General features: G+C 37.5%; 1 protein-coding gene across 2 annotated transcripts in view; it reads left to right on the forward strand.

Moving 5' to 3' along the window:
* Nucleotides 1–14,190, forward strand: part of EFHC1 (EF-hand domain containing 1) — a 60,483-nt gene that overhangs the window by 15,871 nt on the left and 30,422 nt on the right. For both annotated transcript variants that reach the window (XM_027127488.1, XM_027127489.1), the window contains 3 exons: nt 477–764; nt 5,247–5,396; nt 6,550–6,742. In XM_027127488.1, the coding sequence (XP_026983289.1) occupies nt 477–764; nt 5,247–5,396; nt 6,550–6,742 (631 nt within the window). The remainder of the gene's footprint in view (nt 1–476; nt 765–5,246; nt 5,397–6,549; nt 6,743–14,190) is intronic.

The following is a 14,190-nucleotide window of genomic DNA, read 5'->3' on the forward strand; positions in this document are numbered from 1 at the left end:
TCTGTCGGATTAGGGCCCCACCCTTAGGGCTCATTTAATCCGAATTACCTCCTAAAGACCCTATTTCCAAATACAGTCACGTTGGGGGTTAGGGTTCCAACATATGAGTATTGTGGGGTGGGAGACAGTTCAGTCCATAGCAGCAGCCCAGCTACTCAGCTCTGCCCTCGTAATGGGAAAGCAACCATTAGCAATTACATGTTAATTATTTTGTATAATTTCCATGTGTTTTGAAATTTTATTCTTCTTTTGATTTTTCAACAATTTAAATATGAAAACATTCTTAGCTTGCAGGTTATACAAAAACAGGTGGCAGGGGTAGGTTTGTCCCATGATCGTAGTTTGGCAACCCTTGACTTAGAAGATGGGAGTGATGAGTATTCGAATCTCCCTGAGTGGTTCTTGGCACAGGAAGGTACTTGGTATTTTTGGATGAGACACTAATACACCATTTTTCCCTCCTTTTTGTATTACAGGTGCTGAAATTTGATGCCTATTTCCAAGAAGATGTTCCTCTGTCAACTGAGGAACATTACAGGATCCGCCAAGTGAACATTTACTACCATCTGGAAGATGACAGCATGTCTGTCATAGAGCCTGTTGTGGAAAACTCCGGGATCCCTCAAGGCAAGTTAATCAAACGGCAGCGCCTAGCCAAGAATGACCGGGGAGACCATTACCATTGGAAAGACCTAAACCGAGGAATAAACATCACAATTTATGGCAGAACTTTCCGCATTGTTGACTGTGACAAGTTCACACAGGTATAGTATATGTTTTTGGAAGCTGTGGTGCTTAGGCATTATTCTAATCTACGGAAGGATGCATGTCACTTGTTAGGGTAAGAGGAGGGCACTGATCATCTGTCCTGAGTGGATTATCGTGTAGGTTAATTTGGCATTTGTCTATGTCCTATGTGCCATCGCTATGTAGTGACATCATTTTTTTCAAAATGATATTGCTACATATCCATTCAAATAAAGTTAAATTCCCTTCACAGCTGAATCATTTGATAAGAAATCAGTTCACATGCCAGTTCAGATAGAGAATAGGGGAGCTAGTTCCCTTGATGGGGTAGAAATATGGAAGAGGCACTGGGCAATTTAGCTGAAGTTTGGGTTTACAAAAATAGCACTACCACTATTAGCAGATATGAGCCTAAAATTTTTTGTACAATTCGTATTTTTTCCGTAACTCATACTTGCTTTGTTCTAGGGAAACTTGCTATCTAAAGAATTCCTGGAATAAAAACATTTTTAAAGGAAAACACTTTTTTATAGTGAGAAAAATCCTCCATTTCTCTATTTCATAAATATGGATTTTTTGATAACTTATACTTAATTGTAGAGAGAGAGAGAGGAAGAAGCGAGCGAGAGAGAGCACTTTCTTTAGCACAAAGTGTAGGTATTAGGAAATCAATTCCAAATTTGTTTCACTTAAAATAAATTTTAGTAGCAAAAATATAGTTCCTGAATTTTTTATGCCTTTAATCCCATGTGACCTAATGCCAAATGTGATTAATTTTTACCATGCACTGAGCTCCTGTGAGTTCACTCATTTATTTTTTTCATTTAGTAATTTATTTAGCAAATGCTTACTGAGTGCCTGCTGTGTGCCAGGCACTGTTCTAGGTGCCAGGTATAAGTATTTGCCCTTATGGAGGTTATTACATTCTGGTTGGAGGAGACAAATAATAAGCAAACAAATGTATAATATGTCAGATGCTGCTAAGAGCTATGGAAGGAACTAAAGAGAGTAAAGGAGGTGGGAGTTGGAGGGGGCACGATATGTAAAGGCTGGGCAGGGAGGGCCTCACTGATGAGATGATGCAGGGACAGGACCTCAGGGCAGTGAGGAAAGGAGCCATGGCATCCTTGGCTTGTCGCCCCAGAGCTGCCGAGAAAACCATATAGAAGGTGGAGGTGCCAGACCATCTTGGAGATACTGTCCCCTTCAAATGTGTTCTGATCTCTTATTTTTTAGGTTTTGAAGTTCTTTTTATCATAGGCAGTTCCAGAATTGTGCCGACAGTGAAAAATTATGAAATGTATAAATTTAAGGTATTACAATTGTTTTTACAATTGTGTCTTTACAGACAGTTTGAACATTTGCAAGTTGATCACTGAGCCATTGATCTAAGCCAGTTACAGTCAGTTCTCATTATTAATGGTAGTTACGTTCAGTGCAGTCGCCACCAACACTGAGTTAGCAAATACTGAACCATTGCTTCTAAGAGAAATACAGAGTTAGGTTCCTACAAGCCTCTGGTCAAAATGTTACCTTGTTCTGTGTGTTCTTTCTGTTTACAGACGCCATATTTAAAATATATTGTTGATTCATTAACATTGAGGTCATGGCCCAAGCACTGTAAGTCATGCCTGAATGAAGCTTAGCTGACACTTGTATTTTTTCCTTAAGATACATCACAGCTCTCTTTTTTTCTGTGGTAAAATATACATAACCTGAAATTTAGCACCTTAACCATTTTTAGATGTACAGTTCAGTGGCACTGAGTACATATCACAGTCTTCTTGTACTGAGAACAGAAAACAGCGCTGCTCTTTGGGAGCTACTTCAGACAGCAAAATCACCAACAGAAAGCACTTAAGTGAGAAAAAGTGGCTCCAAGTAGACCATGAAAAGGACACTTTTTCACCAGGAAAGCTGAAAACAAGAAGGCAGAACTTCACGTTGTTCAGCCTCAGCTGGCAACTCAGAATTTTCACTGCTCTGTGCACAGCTGCAAAGGACCACAAAAGCGCCACAAGGGTTGATTACAAATGAGTTTTAGCAAGCGGACAAATTTGTAAATGCAGAAATTTGTGAATAATGGGGATCAGCTGTATTTTAATTACTAATGATAGACAAGAGCTGAGTATTTCAGGCACTGATGATTAGATTGAATTATGTTTTCAATAACTGATGTTAGGTTACAAGTTGGCTTCTATAACAGTTTGAGATTTGTTCACATCTTATCTAATTTGATGGTTTTCACTACAGCTGGACCTATGAGTGGATAAGGAGGAGACTGGCTTTATAGTGTGATTTGGACAAGGAACCACCTCCATTCACACATATCATCATCACCATCCCTTCTCACGCCCCTACTCATGGCTCCACATAAATGGTCCTATAGACAGAATGAACTGAACACATTAAAAAATAGAGCTCCAGAACTCAGCTAGAATTTATTATTTTCACTAAAGTATTACTGCTGGTGTCACAGATGTGAATCCTACTCCACAGATACAGGTGCACAAGAAATGTTATTTTGTTTTTTAAAAGTAACTTAAGACCTAATTGAGCCCCAGTCAAACTGACCTGGTGTTTCTGTTCGCCCTCAGCTTTGCCAAAGATTCTAAGCCCTAAGGATAGCAAGTAAGCAGCAGCACTCGCAGACCCAAAGGGGTTATCTATGCAGGGTCCCTAGGTTGTCCAGCGACCAAGGGCACCTCCCTGAAGCTTGGTGCTGAGTAAGAGACTGGACTCTGAGCACCTGTGCTGACTGGCTGCACCTGTTCTCCGAGCGTCCCTGCAGAGACCTGGGGAGTCTTGCTCTTCTAAGGCCCACCAACCTGTGTCTGTTTTCCAGTCTGGGGGAGTCTCCCTCTTTCTGTCTTCTTGCCCTCAAAGACATTCCCTTCTCTCCCCTCCTTCTGGGACACCTTAGAATAATCACTTCAAAGAGTTTAGGCTTTTTCTAAGAGACAGGAAGAACAGTCAACTTCAGGAAGCTTCTACATTCCTCCCGAAATCCCTAAAGTAAGGTTAACAAAGGGCCTGGTTATCAGTTGTAAGCAACAAAAAGGAATAAAACACCCATTAAATTTCTCAGTCAATAATCCTGCTACACTAGTAGACCATCTCAAGGGAGGGGAGAATTTTATTGTCATCTGCAGTTCAGTACTTTTAGTAGATGTTGAGATCATAATATTTTAATATTGAAAGGATATTGGGGGGACTTCCCTGGTGGCACAGTGGTTAGGAATCTGCCTGCCAACGCAGGGGACACAGGTTCGAGCCCTGGTCCGGGAAGATCCCACGTGCTACGGAGCATCTAAGCCTGTGTGCCCCAGCTACTGAGCCTGCGCTCTAGAGCCCGTGAGCCACAACTACTGAGCCCGCCTGCCCCTGCCGCAACTACTGAAGCCCACTCACCTAGAGCCCGTGCTCCACAACAAGAGAAGCCACTGCAGTGAGAAGCCCACGCACCACGATGAAGAGTAACCCCTGCTCGTCACAACTAGAGAAAGCCCATATGCAGCAATGAAGACCCAACACAGCCAAAAAATAATAATAATAAATAATTTTTTTAAAAAAAGAAAGGATATTGGAGACTGCCTAATAAAACTTTAAATACTAAGATTATAAGCTAGTTAGCAGAGCTGATACTAGAACCCATGTATTTTGGCCCTGAGTTCTGTATATTTTCTATTGAATTGTCCAAAAGCAAACCACACAAGTCCCAAAAGAAACCCAGATTTCAGATTAATTTCCAGTTCCACAGTGTAAACAGATCCCAGGAAATTGTTCTTTCTGGTCAACAAAAAAGATAGTTTATTGTGCTTTTAAGAAGAATTGTCAAGTTGTATTAAAATATATAGTGACTTAAAATATTTTATTTACTCATAATTAGCAAAATAAAATTCAGTGATCACATCAAGTTCAGATGCTTTCTTTAACTTTTTTAGTGAGATTTGAGCACTTGATTCGTCTTTCCTATTTGGCTGAAATATTTTTTGGTCTAAAATAATTAGTGGGTATGCTTTCTTTTCTTTTTTTTGCAGGAAGTACTTAATCATATATTTGTTTTAAATGAGATGGAAAGCTGGGGATTTGATTTCAGCTTAACTTTGCCATTGTGCAGCTTGCCCCCAAACCTGATATGAATTACGTATTGTTCAAACTATGGTTAGGTTCCCGATGTACGTATGTAAGCAGTCCTGGTATTCCCTCTGTTCCTGGGCACCTACTTAAATCTAATTGATCTGAATTCATATTTGAAGCCAGTTACCTTACCATCATGTCTTCCATTTATACTTAAGGTAATTATCAATTATTATCTGCATTATAGAACTGGGTCAATCAAAGGCTTAGTACTGCTAAGACATGTTCAAGCTGCAAACTAATGGTTAAGGTGGGCAGTAGCTTAGAAATTCTTATTATACTTATTTTTACAGCATCACTTAATATTTACTTTGAGAAGCTTCAAGAAAGATAATCATTATTAATTTTGAATTATGTAGGTATTTTTGGAAAGTCAAGGAATTGAACTAAATCCACCAGAGAAGATGGCTCTCGATCCTTACACTGAACTCCGGAAACAGCCTCTTCGTAAGTATGTGACCCCAACAGACTTTGATCAACTCAAGCAGTTTCTCACCTTTGACAAACAAGTAAGTGACCCAGTAGGTTTACTTGTTTCCAAATGCAGCACTGCTTATTATCAAGTTATTTTGGTAGATGTGTATTTTGAAACATTATATCTGTAATTTAACTGGTCAGATACAGTGCTATCTTTCTGGGGTTAGAGGTACAGGAATGCCTAAATTTCATATCAGAGGTTCAAAGATGATTGTGGAGTTAAGTCTTGTGAGCTCCACCAAACTTTTAAATCTTAAAGCAATTGCTGAGCAACATCTGCTCCCTGCTTTTTACTTCTAACCACCTACTTCTTTTCTCAAATATGAATTAATGTCAAAGAATCCTCTGGGAAACCTTAAATGAATTATTGGGATATTTCAAAGCTATTGCATATATGTAGGTTTCTAGTGTTAAGCCAGTAATTTCACAGCATTCCCATTGCAGATGCTTCCTTGTTCAATTTTATATTGATGTGTGAGTACAGAATGTTCTGGGTATTTTCCAGCTCTGTTCCAACCTTCCTATCTTCCCCTTGTGGACTGGTGTATTTGAGTCTTCTCCTTTACTGTACTAAAGGGAAAGAGAAAACAGATCACCCTCAGTGTTTCTTTGCTGCTTTTTTCTCTCAGACATCTAATTCCTTTTAGTTCAGAAAATTTTACCTAGCACTAGCAAGGTCTTTTAAGAACATTCTTTATATCAGTCATATGTCTGTCATTATTTTGTATTTAAAGATTGTATTGTTGATACTGTTACTAGAAAGAACAGTTGAAAGAACTAAAAAAAGACTGATTAATAAATGAAAATTCTTTCCATACTAATTATATACAAACCATTCACATGTACCTTTATTAATACGCATAAAGCACTGAACAAAGGGCCCACTGCTCTTTTAATTCAGCTTCTCTTTCACTGACTAATATTTTGGATCAAAATGAATCATTCTTTCTCAGCACAAGCTTGTAAGACTATTATTTAATACTTTCCAGCTGTTGACATCTGGCATATGATTTCAGATGTTTTTGTATCTTTGGTGAATACTTTGTTTTTAACCATCTGAGATTATGTCATAGTCTTTCTGGTTAATCTTTTCATCATTGTCTGATACAGAAATGCCAAAGTAGCTAAGTTAAACTCTCCACCTGTAGAATTTTTACTTAAGTCACTGCTTTGGGTTCCTCAAAGGTTCTTCGATTCTATGCGATCTGGGATGATACAGACAGCATGTTTGGTGAATGTCGGACCTACATTATTCATTACTATCTTATGGATGATACAGTGGAAATTCGAGAGGTCCACGAACGGAATGATGGACGAGATCCCTTCCCACTCCTCATGAGCCGCCAGCGCATGCCCAAGGTTTTGGTGGAGAATGCAAGTATGTGTGATTCAGTTTATCCTCTGTTAATTGGGACCTTTCCTGGATCTCAAAGGAGTTAATCAGTGTGGTCATTCCCTTTACACTTGGGAGGTGCTTGCTGTGTTCTCTTAGGTACTCAAAAAGCGGCTTTCCCATAACTTCCCTCCTTTACTGGCCCCTCGATCCAAGCTTGTATCTGAAATGGTCTGGCAGAGATGACTGATACCAAGATCAGGGGAACAAAACCAAAAGAGCAGTGGAAGATTTATTTAAAGTGTGGAAGAGCAAGGCTTCTGAGCTGAAGCAATTTCATGTCAGATTTTTAATGCATTTCTGAAAAAAGCTTGTTTTCATTCAGAGATACAGCTTACCATTTCCTTATGTGCTTTTCAGACTTTGCTTCTCACCTCAACCACTTCCTAATCAGGAAGTTTTTATGTGGGATAACTTCAGATGGGAAAAGGCATGTCTGTGGTTCATAATGGTGGATCCCCATTGTATCGACCCTTGGTCTTTCTTTGCTGATGTAAAATAACCTTATCAATGGGAGTGTGAGAATGCAAACAAAATGCAGCTGAGACAGGCTGTCTGTCACTACTTCTCTGGAATAAGTAGACTTGCTTTAGTTATTGACTTAATAGTTTAAGAATTTTCTCTTACAAAAGTGTCATCTTGGTCACATGTAATGACCAATGTTTGGATGGCTGACAGACTCTGTAATAAATACTTTGGGTTTTTTTTGTTTTGTTTTTTAACTCTATTTTTTGGAACTAAGAGATAAGAAATTCCAGGTATTGAGCAAGAGATTTGTCTTAGAGGTTATAAACAAATTGGCCGTCTGAAAGCTAAATCCAGCCTACTCACATGTATTGCTTGGTCTGCACAGTGTTTTTTAAAAATGCAGTTATCTGGGGGCAAGGAGGTGGAGATTTCCATTACTGGGAGAGTGGATAATCAGAATGTGGTGAAGGTATATCCTGATAAATATGGAATAGAAGCAAAATGTACAAGAAAGCAAATGGATGCATCTTAAATGCATAGTGCTGTGTAGAAAAAAAAGGAGATGTATAACGCAGTACCATTTACATGAAGTAAAATGCACACAAAACAGTGTAAATATGCAGATAATCAGAAAGCTGCTCATTAGCATGGTTGCATGTGAGGCAGAGGAGAATGAGATTGGGGAAAAGGATAAAAGAGAGTAAAAATTGTCATTTTTAAATTAAGAGACTTAACATTAAGCACCTCTTTTTTTGAGAAATGAGAATAATTGCTAACACAGTTTACATTCTCAAATAGCAATAACTGGGTCCTTGCCCTAGTTCAACTTAGTCCGGCTGCTGCCTGCCGTGTTTCTTCTACTTAGCTCCCATAGAACCCTCTTAGAGTTCTGTGACACTGGGACTAATATACTAATTTTGGCCTTCCAGAATGCTTAAATGAGCCTGCAATGCCTGCCATCTGGAGCTAACAAACGTCAGAGTTATGATTAAGAAGAAGAATGGGGATGTATTCAGGGTGGCATGAAAAAAGTGTCAGTAAATCTCTTGAACTCTCAGGTTCCATGTTTGTGTCTGCCTTATCAATGTGCCTTATCATTGTGGCCTATGTTTAGACTTTTCAAGATGTAATCATCCTCATCTATAACTTCCCAAATTTTAACAATTTTCAGCAGGGGTAGATGGAAAGGCAGCCTGGTGACCTATGTAGAGTCCTTTGAAAAGGTAGGACACACATCTTTTTGTGAAAGTTATTGTTAGTCTTGCAGATAGAAAAGGCTAAGCTTCCATCAGCTAAATAATTCCTTTAACTGGAACCACGGTGTTAAAGTGTCTGACTGACTCCCAGAGGCATTAATCCAATGGATAATTTTTATTGAATTCGGTTAAACAAGGGTTAAATATCTGCTCTGGGAACTATGTCATGTGCTAAGTGCTGTGCTATGGAGGATAAGATGAAAATGTAACTCCTAGACCTAGAATCCCTGTCCTTCAGTCACTTCTAGTGGCTGGGGAGACAAGTAATATAAATACTCAAAGCTCTTAAACAGTAGCACAGGTGCTCCAGATTATCTGATTGCTAACTAGTTGTGTCATGTAGACAAAGCTCAGAAGAAGAGGTGTGAGCTAGAAAGACTAAAGGCTTTGCGGGAGAGCCGGGTGTGGACCTAAACAATGGACCCTTAACTAGGAAAAATCTAATGTATAGAAAGGAAATGATTCCAGAAGTAAGATCTGAGATATAAGAAGTGATAAAGAAAATGGTAAAATGTAGGTAAATCTAAATAAACATTGACTATACAAACTAAAGGAACAATGTTAAATTTGAGGGGCTTAAAACATATCAAAGTAAAATTAAAGTATATTACAGTAATGATATTGGAGCAGTGATAGGATTAAAAAACAACAAATTTTGAAAAATGTTTGGGTATTTTTATGGATTATTTATTTTTATTGAAATAAAATTAACTTACAATACTATATTAGTTTCAGGTGTACAACACAGTGATCTGATACTTTTATACATTACAAAATGATCACCAGGATAATTCTAGTTATCATCTGTCACCACACAAAGTTTTTGCAGTATTATTATTATTATTGTTATTTTCAGTGTTCCCCTGACAACTCTAATGCATAGCCAGGCTTTTTTTTTTTTTAATATTTATTTACTTATTTGGTTGCGGCCGGGTCTTAGTTGTGGCACGTGTGCTCCTTAGTGGTGGCTGGTGGGCTTCTTATTTGTGGCTCACAGGCTCCTTAGTTGCCACTCACTGGCTGCTTAGTTGTGGCACGTGGGCTCTTTAGTTGCAGCTTGCCAGCTCCTTGGTTGTGGCGTTTATGTGGGATCTAGTTCCCTGACCAGGGGTCAAACCCGGGCCCCCTGCATTTGGAGCATGGCATCTTAACCACTGCGCCACCAGGGAAGTCCCTACAGTATTATTGACTATATTCCCTATGCTGTACATTACACCCCCATGACTTATTTATTTTACAACTAAAGTTTGTACCTCTTAGTTTTCCTCATCAATTACACTCATCATCTTACCCCACTCCCCTCTGAGAACCACCAGTTAGTTCTCTATATCTATGAGTCTGTTTCTGTATGTTTATTCTTTTGTTTTACTTTTTTAGATTCCACATACAAGTGAAATGCAGTATTTGTCTTTCTCTGTCTGACTTATTTCACTTAGCATAATACCCTTTAGGTCCATGTTGTCAAAAATAGCAAGATTTCATTCTTTTTTATCATTGAGTAATATTGTGTGTGTGTGTGTGTGTATGTGTATTTACAGCACTTTCTCATTATCCATTCATCTATCCATGGACATTTAGATTGCTGCCGTATCTTGGCTATTGTAAATAATGCTGTAGTGAACAGAGGGGTGCATAAATCTTTTTGAATTAGTGGGGTTTTTTTCCCCAGAAAAATACCCAGAAGTGGAATTGGTGGATCTCATGATAGTTCTGTTTTTAATTTTTTGAGGAATCTCCATACTGTTTTCCATAGTAGCTGCACTAATTTTACATTCCCACCAACAGTGCACAGGGTTCCCTTTCCTCCACATCCTCGCCAACATTTGTTATTTGTTGTCATCTTGATAATAGCCATTCTGAGAGGTGTGATGTGGTATCTCATTGTGGGTTTGATTTGTGTTTCTCTGGTGATTAGTGATGTTGAGCATCTTTTCATATGCCTGTTGGCCATCTGTAGGTCTTCCTTGGAAAAATGTCTCTTCAGGTCCTCAGACCATTTTTTTTAATCAAGTGGGTTTTTTGTTTGATGTCGAGTTGTATGAGTTCTTTCTATATTTTGGATATTAAACCCCTTATCAGATGTATTATTTGCAAATAGCTTCTCCCATTCAGTAGGCTGCCTTTTTGTTTGGTTCCTTGTTTACTTCATTGTGCAAAAGCTTTTTAGTTTGTTGTAGTCCCATTGGTTTATTTTTGCTTTTGTATCCCTTGCCTGAGGAGACATATCCAAAAAAAAATGTTTCTAAGACTGATGTCAAAGAATGTACTGCTTACGTATTCTAATAGGAGTTTTATGGTTTTAATTCTTACATGTAAATTTTAATTCTATTTTGAGTTAATTTTTGTATATGGTGTGAGTAAGTAGTCCAGTTTGATTCTTTTAACGTGTGGCTGTCCAGTTTTCTCCACACCACTTATTGAAGAGTCTGTCTTTTCCCCATTGTGTATGCTTGCCTGATTTGTCATAGAGTAATTGACCATATAAGTGTGGGTTTATTTCTGGACTCTTTGTTCTGTTCCATTGATCTATGTGATCTATGTGCCAGTACCATACTGTTTTGATTATTGTAGGATTGTAGTATAGTTTGAAATTAGCATGGTACCTCCAGTTTTGTTTTTCTTTCTCAAGATTGTTTTGGCTATTCAGAGCCTTATGTGTTTCCATACAAATTTTAGAATTATTTGTTCTAGTTCTGTGGAAAATGCCATTGGTATTTTGATAGGGACTGCATTGAATCTGCAGGCTAGGTAATATGTTTATTTTAACAATATTAATTCTTCCAATCCATGAGCACAGTGTATCTTTCCATTTGTTTGTGTTGTCTTCAGTTTCTCTCGTCAGAGTCTTAACAGTTTTCTGAGTAAAAGTATTTTACCTCCTTGGTTAGATTTATTTCTAGGTATTTTATTCTTTTTTATGCAGTTGTAAATGGATTTGTTTTCTTTTTCTGTTAGTTCTTTGTTAGTGTATAGAATTGCAACAGATTTCTGTATATTTTGTATCTTATGGCTTTACTGAATTCATTTATTAGTTCTGTTTTATTGTGGCACCTTTAGGATTTTATATATATAGTATCATATCATCTGCAAACAGTAGCAGTTTTACTTTTTTCCTTTCCAACTTGGATTCCTTTTATTTCTTGTCTGATCGCTATGGCTAGGACTTCCAATATTATGGTGAATAAAATTGGAGTGAGTGGTCTTCCTTCTCTTGTTTCTAGTCTTCAACAAAATGCTTTAAGCTTTTTACTGTTGAGTGTGAAGTTAGCTGTGGGCTTGTCATGTATGGCCTTTATTAAGTTGAGGAAAGTTCCCTCTCTGCCCACTTTGTTGAGAGCTTTTATCATACATGGATGCTGAATTTCACCAAAAGCTTTTTTTGCACCTATTGAGATGATCATATGATTTTTATTCTTCAGTTTGTTAATCACATTGATTGATTTGTGGGTTTTGAACCATCCTTGCACCCCTGGGATAAATCCTACTTGATCATATTGTATTATGCTTTTAACATAGTGTTGTATCCTGTTTGCTAATATTTTTTGAGGGTTTTTGAATCTATGTTCATCAGTGATATTGGCCTACAATTTTCTTTTCTTGTGGTGCCTTTGGTTTTGGTATCAAGGTGATGCTGGCCTCATGGAATGAGTTCAGAAGCATTTCTCCTCCTTCAATTTTTTGGAATACTTTAGAAGGTTAGGTGTTAACTCTTCTCTAAATGTTTAATAGAATTCACCTGTGAAGCCCTCTGGTCCTAGACTTTTGTTTCTTGGGGTTATTTGATTACTGATTCAATTTCATTACTAATAATCAGTCTATTCATATTTTCTATATCCTCCTGATTCAGTCTTAGGAGATGGTGTGTTTTTAGGAATTTATCCATTTATTCTAGGTTGTTCATTTTGCTGACATGTAATTGTTCATACTAATCTCTTATGATTCTTTGTATTCCTATGGTGTCACTTGTAACTTCTCTTTCATTTTTGATTTTATCTATTTGGATCCTCTCTCATTTTTTAGTTGATGAATCTGGCTAAAGTTTTATAATTTTGTTTATCTTTTCAAAGAAACACCTCTTAGTTTCATTGATCTTTTCTGTTGTTTTTTTAGTCTCTATTTCATTTATTTCCTCTCTGATCTTTATTATTTCTTTCCTTCTACTCACTTTGGATTCTGCTTATTCTTCTTTTTCTTCTTCCTTTAGGTGTAAGGTTAGATTGAGATTTTTTATTTCCTGAGGTAGGCTTATATTGCTATACACTTTCCTCTTAGAACTGCTTTTGCTGTGTCCCATAGCATTTTGTATCATTGTGTTTCCATTTTCATTTGTCTCCAGGTATTTTTTATTTCCTCTTTGATTTCTGCAGTGACCGATTGGTTGTTTTGTACTATATTGTTTAGCCTCCACACATTTGTGTTTCTTACAGTGTTTTTTCTTTTTTTTTATTGAAGTACAGTTGATTTACAATGTTGTGTTAATTTCTATACAGCAAAGTGGTTCAGTTATACGTATATATACATATATATACACACACACATTCTTTTTATATTCTTTTCCATTATGGTTTATCACAGGATGTTGAATATTGTTCCCTGTGCTATACAGTAGAAACTTGTTGTTTATCCGTTCTATATATCGTAGTTTACATCTGCTAACCCCAAACTCAGAATCCATCCCTCCCCGACCCCACCCCTGGCAACCACAAGTCTGTTCTCTGTCTGTGAGTCTGTTTCTGTTTTGTAGATAGGTTCATTTGTGTCGTATTTTAGATTCCACATATAAGTCATATCGTATGATATTTGTCTTTCTCCTTCTGACTTAACTAGTAAGGTAATCTCAAGGTCTACAGTTTGTTTTTTTTTTTCCTTGTAGTTGATTTCTAGTCTCATGGTGTTGTGATTAGAGAAGATGCTTCGTATGATTTCAGTCTTCTTAAATTTACTGAGACTTGTTTTGTGGCCTAGCATGTGATCTGTCCTGGAGAATGTTCTACGTGCACTTGAAAAGAATGTATTCTGCTGCTTTCGGATGGAATGTTCTATATATTTCTATTAAGTTCATCTGGTCTAATGTCATTTAAGGCCAGTGTTTCCTTTTTGATTTTCTGTCTGGATGATCTGTCCATTGATGTAACTGGAGTGTTAAAGTCCCCTTCTATTATTGTATTACCATCAGTTTCTCCTTTTGTTTGTTAATATTTGCCTTATGTACTTAGGTGCTTCTATGTTGGCTGTATATATATTTACAATTATTACATCTTTTTGGATTGATCCCTTTATCATTATGTAATGCCCTTTTTTGTCTCTTTTTACAGGCTTTGTTTTAAAGTCTACTTGGTGTGATATAAATATTGGTACCCCAGCTTTCTTTTCATTTTCATTTGCATGGAATACCCTTTCTCATCCTCTCACTTTCAGTCTGTCTGTCTTAGGTCTGAAGTGAGTCCCTTGTAAGCAGCATGTAGATGGATCTTGTTTTTTTATTCATTCAGCCCCTCCATGTCTTTTGATTGGAGCACTTAGTCCACTTACATTTAAAGTAATAATTATTGGGGAATTCTCTGGCAGTCCAGTGGCTGGGACTCTGTGTTTTCACTGTCAAGGGCGTGGCTTTGTTCCCTGGTCAGGGAACTGAGATCCTACAAGCTGCATGGTGTGGCCAAAAAAAAGAAAACAATGCCACAGAGTCATGAGCTGTGTCCTCCACTG

The sequence above is a fragment of the Aethalodelphis obliquidens genome, unplaced genomic scaffold (assembly GCF_003676395.1).
Source record: "Aethalodelphis obliquidens isolate GAN/ISIS:26980383/991018 unplaced genomic scaffold, ASM367639v1 scaffold31, whole genome shotgun sequence".
Taxonomy (NCBI): Eukaryota; Metazoa; Chordata; class Mammalia; order Artiodactyla; family Delphinidae; genus Aethalodelphis; species Aethalodelphis obliquidens.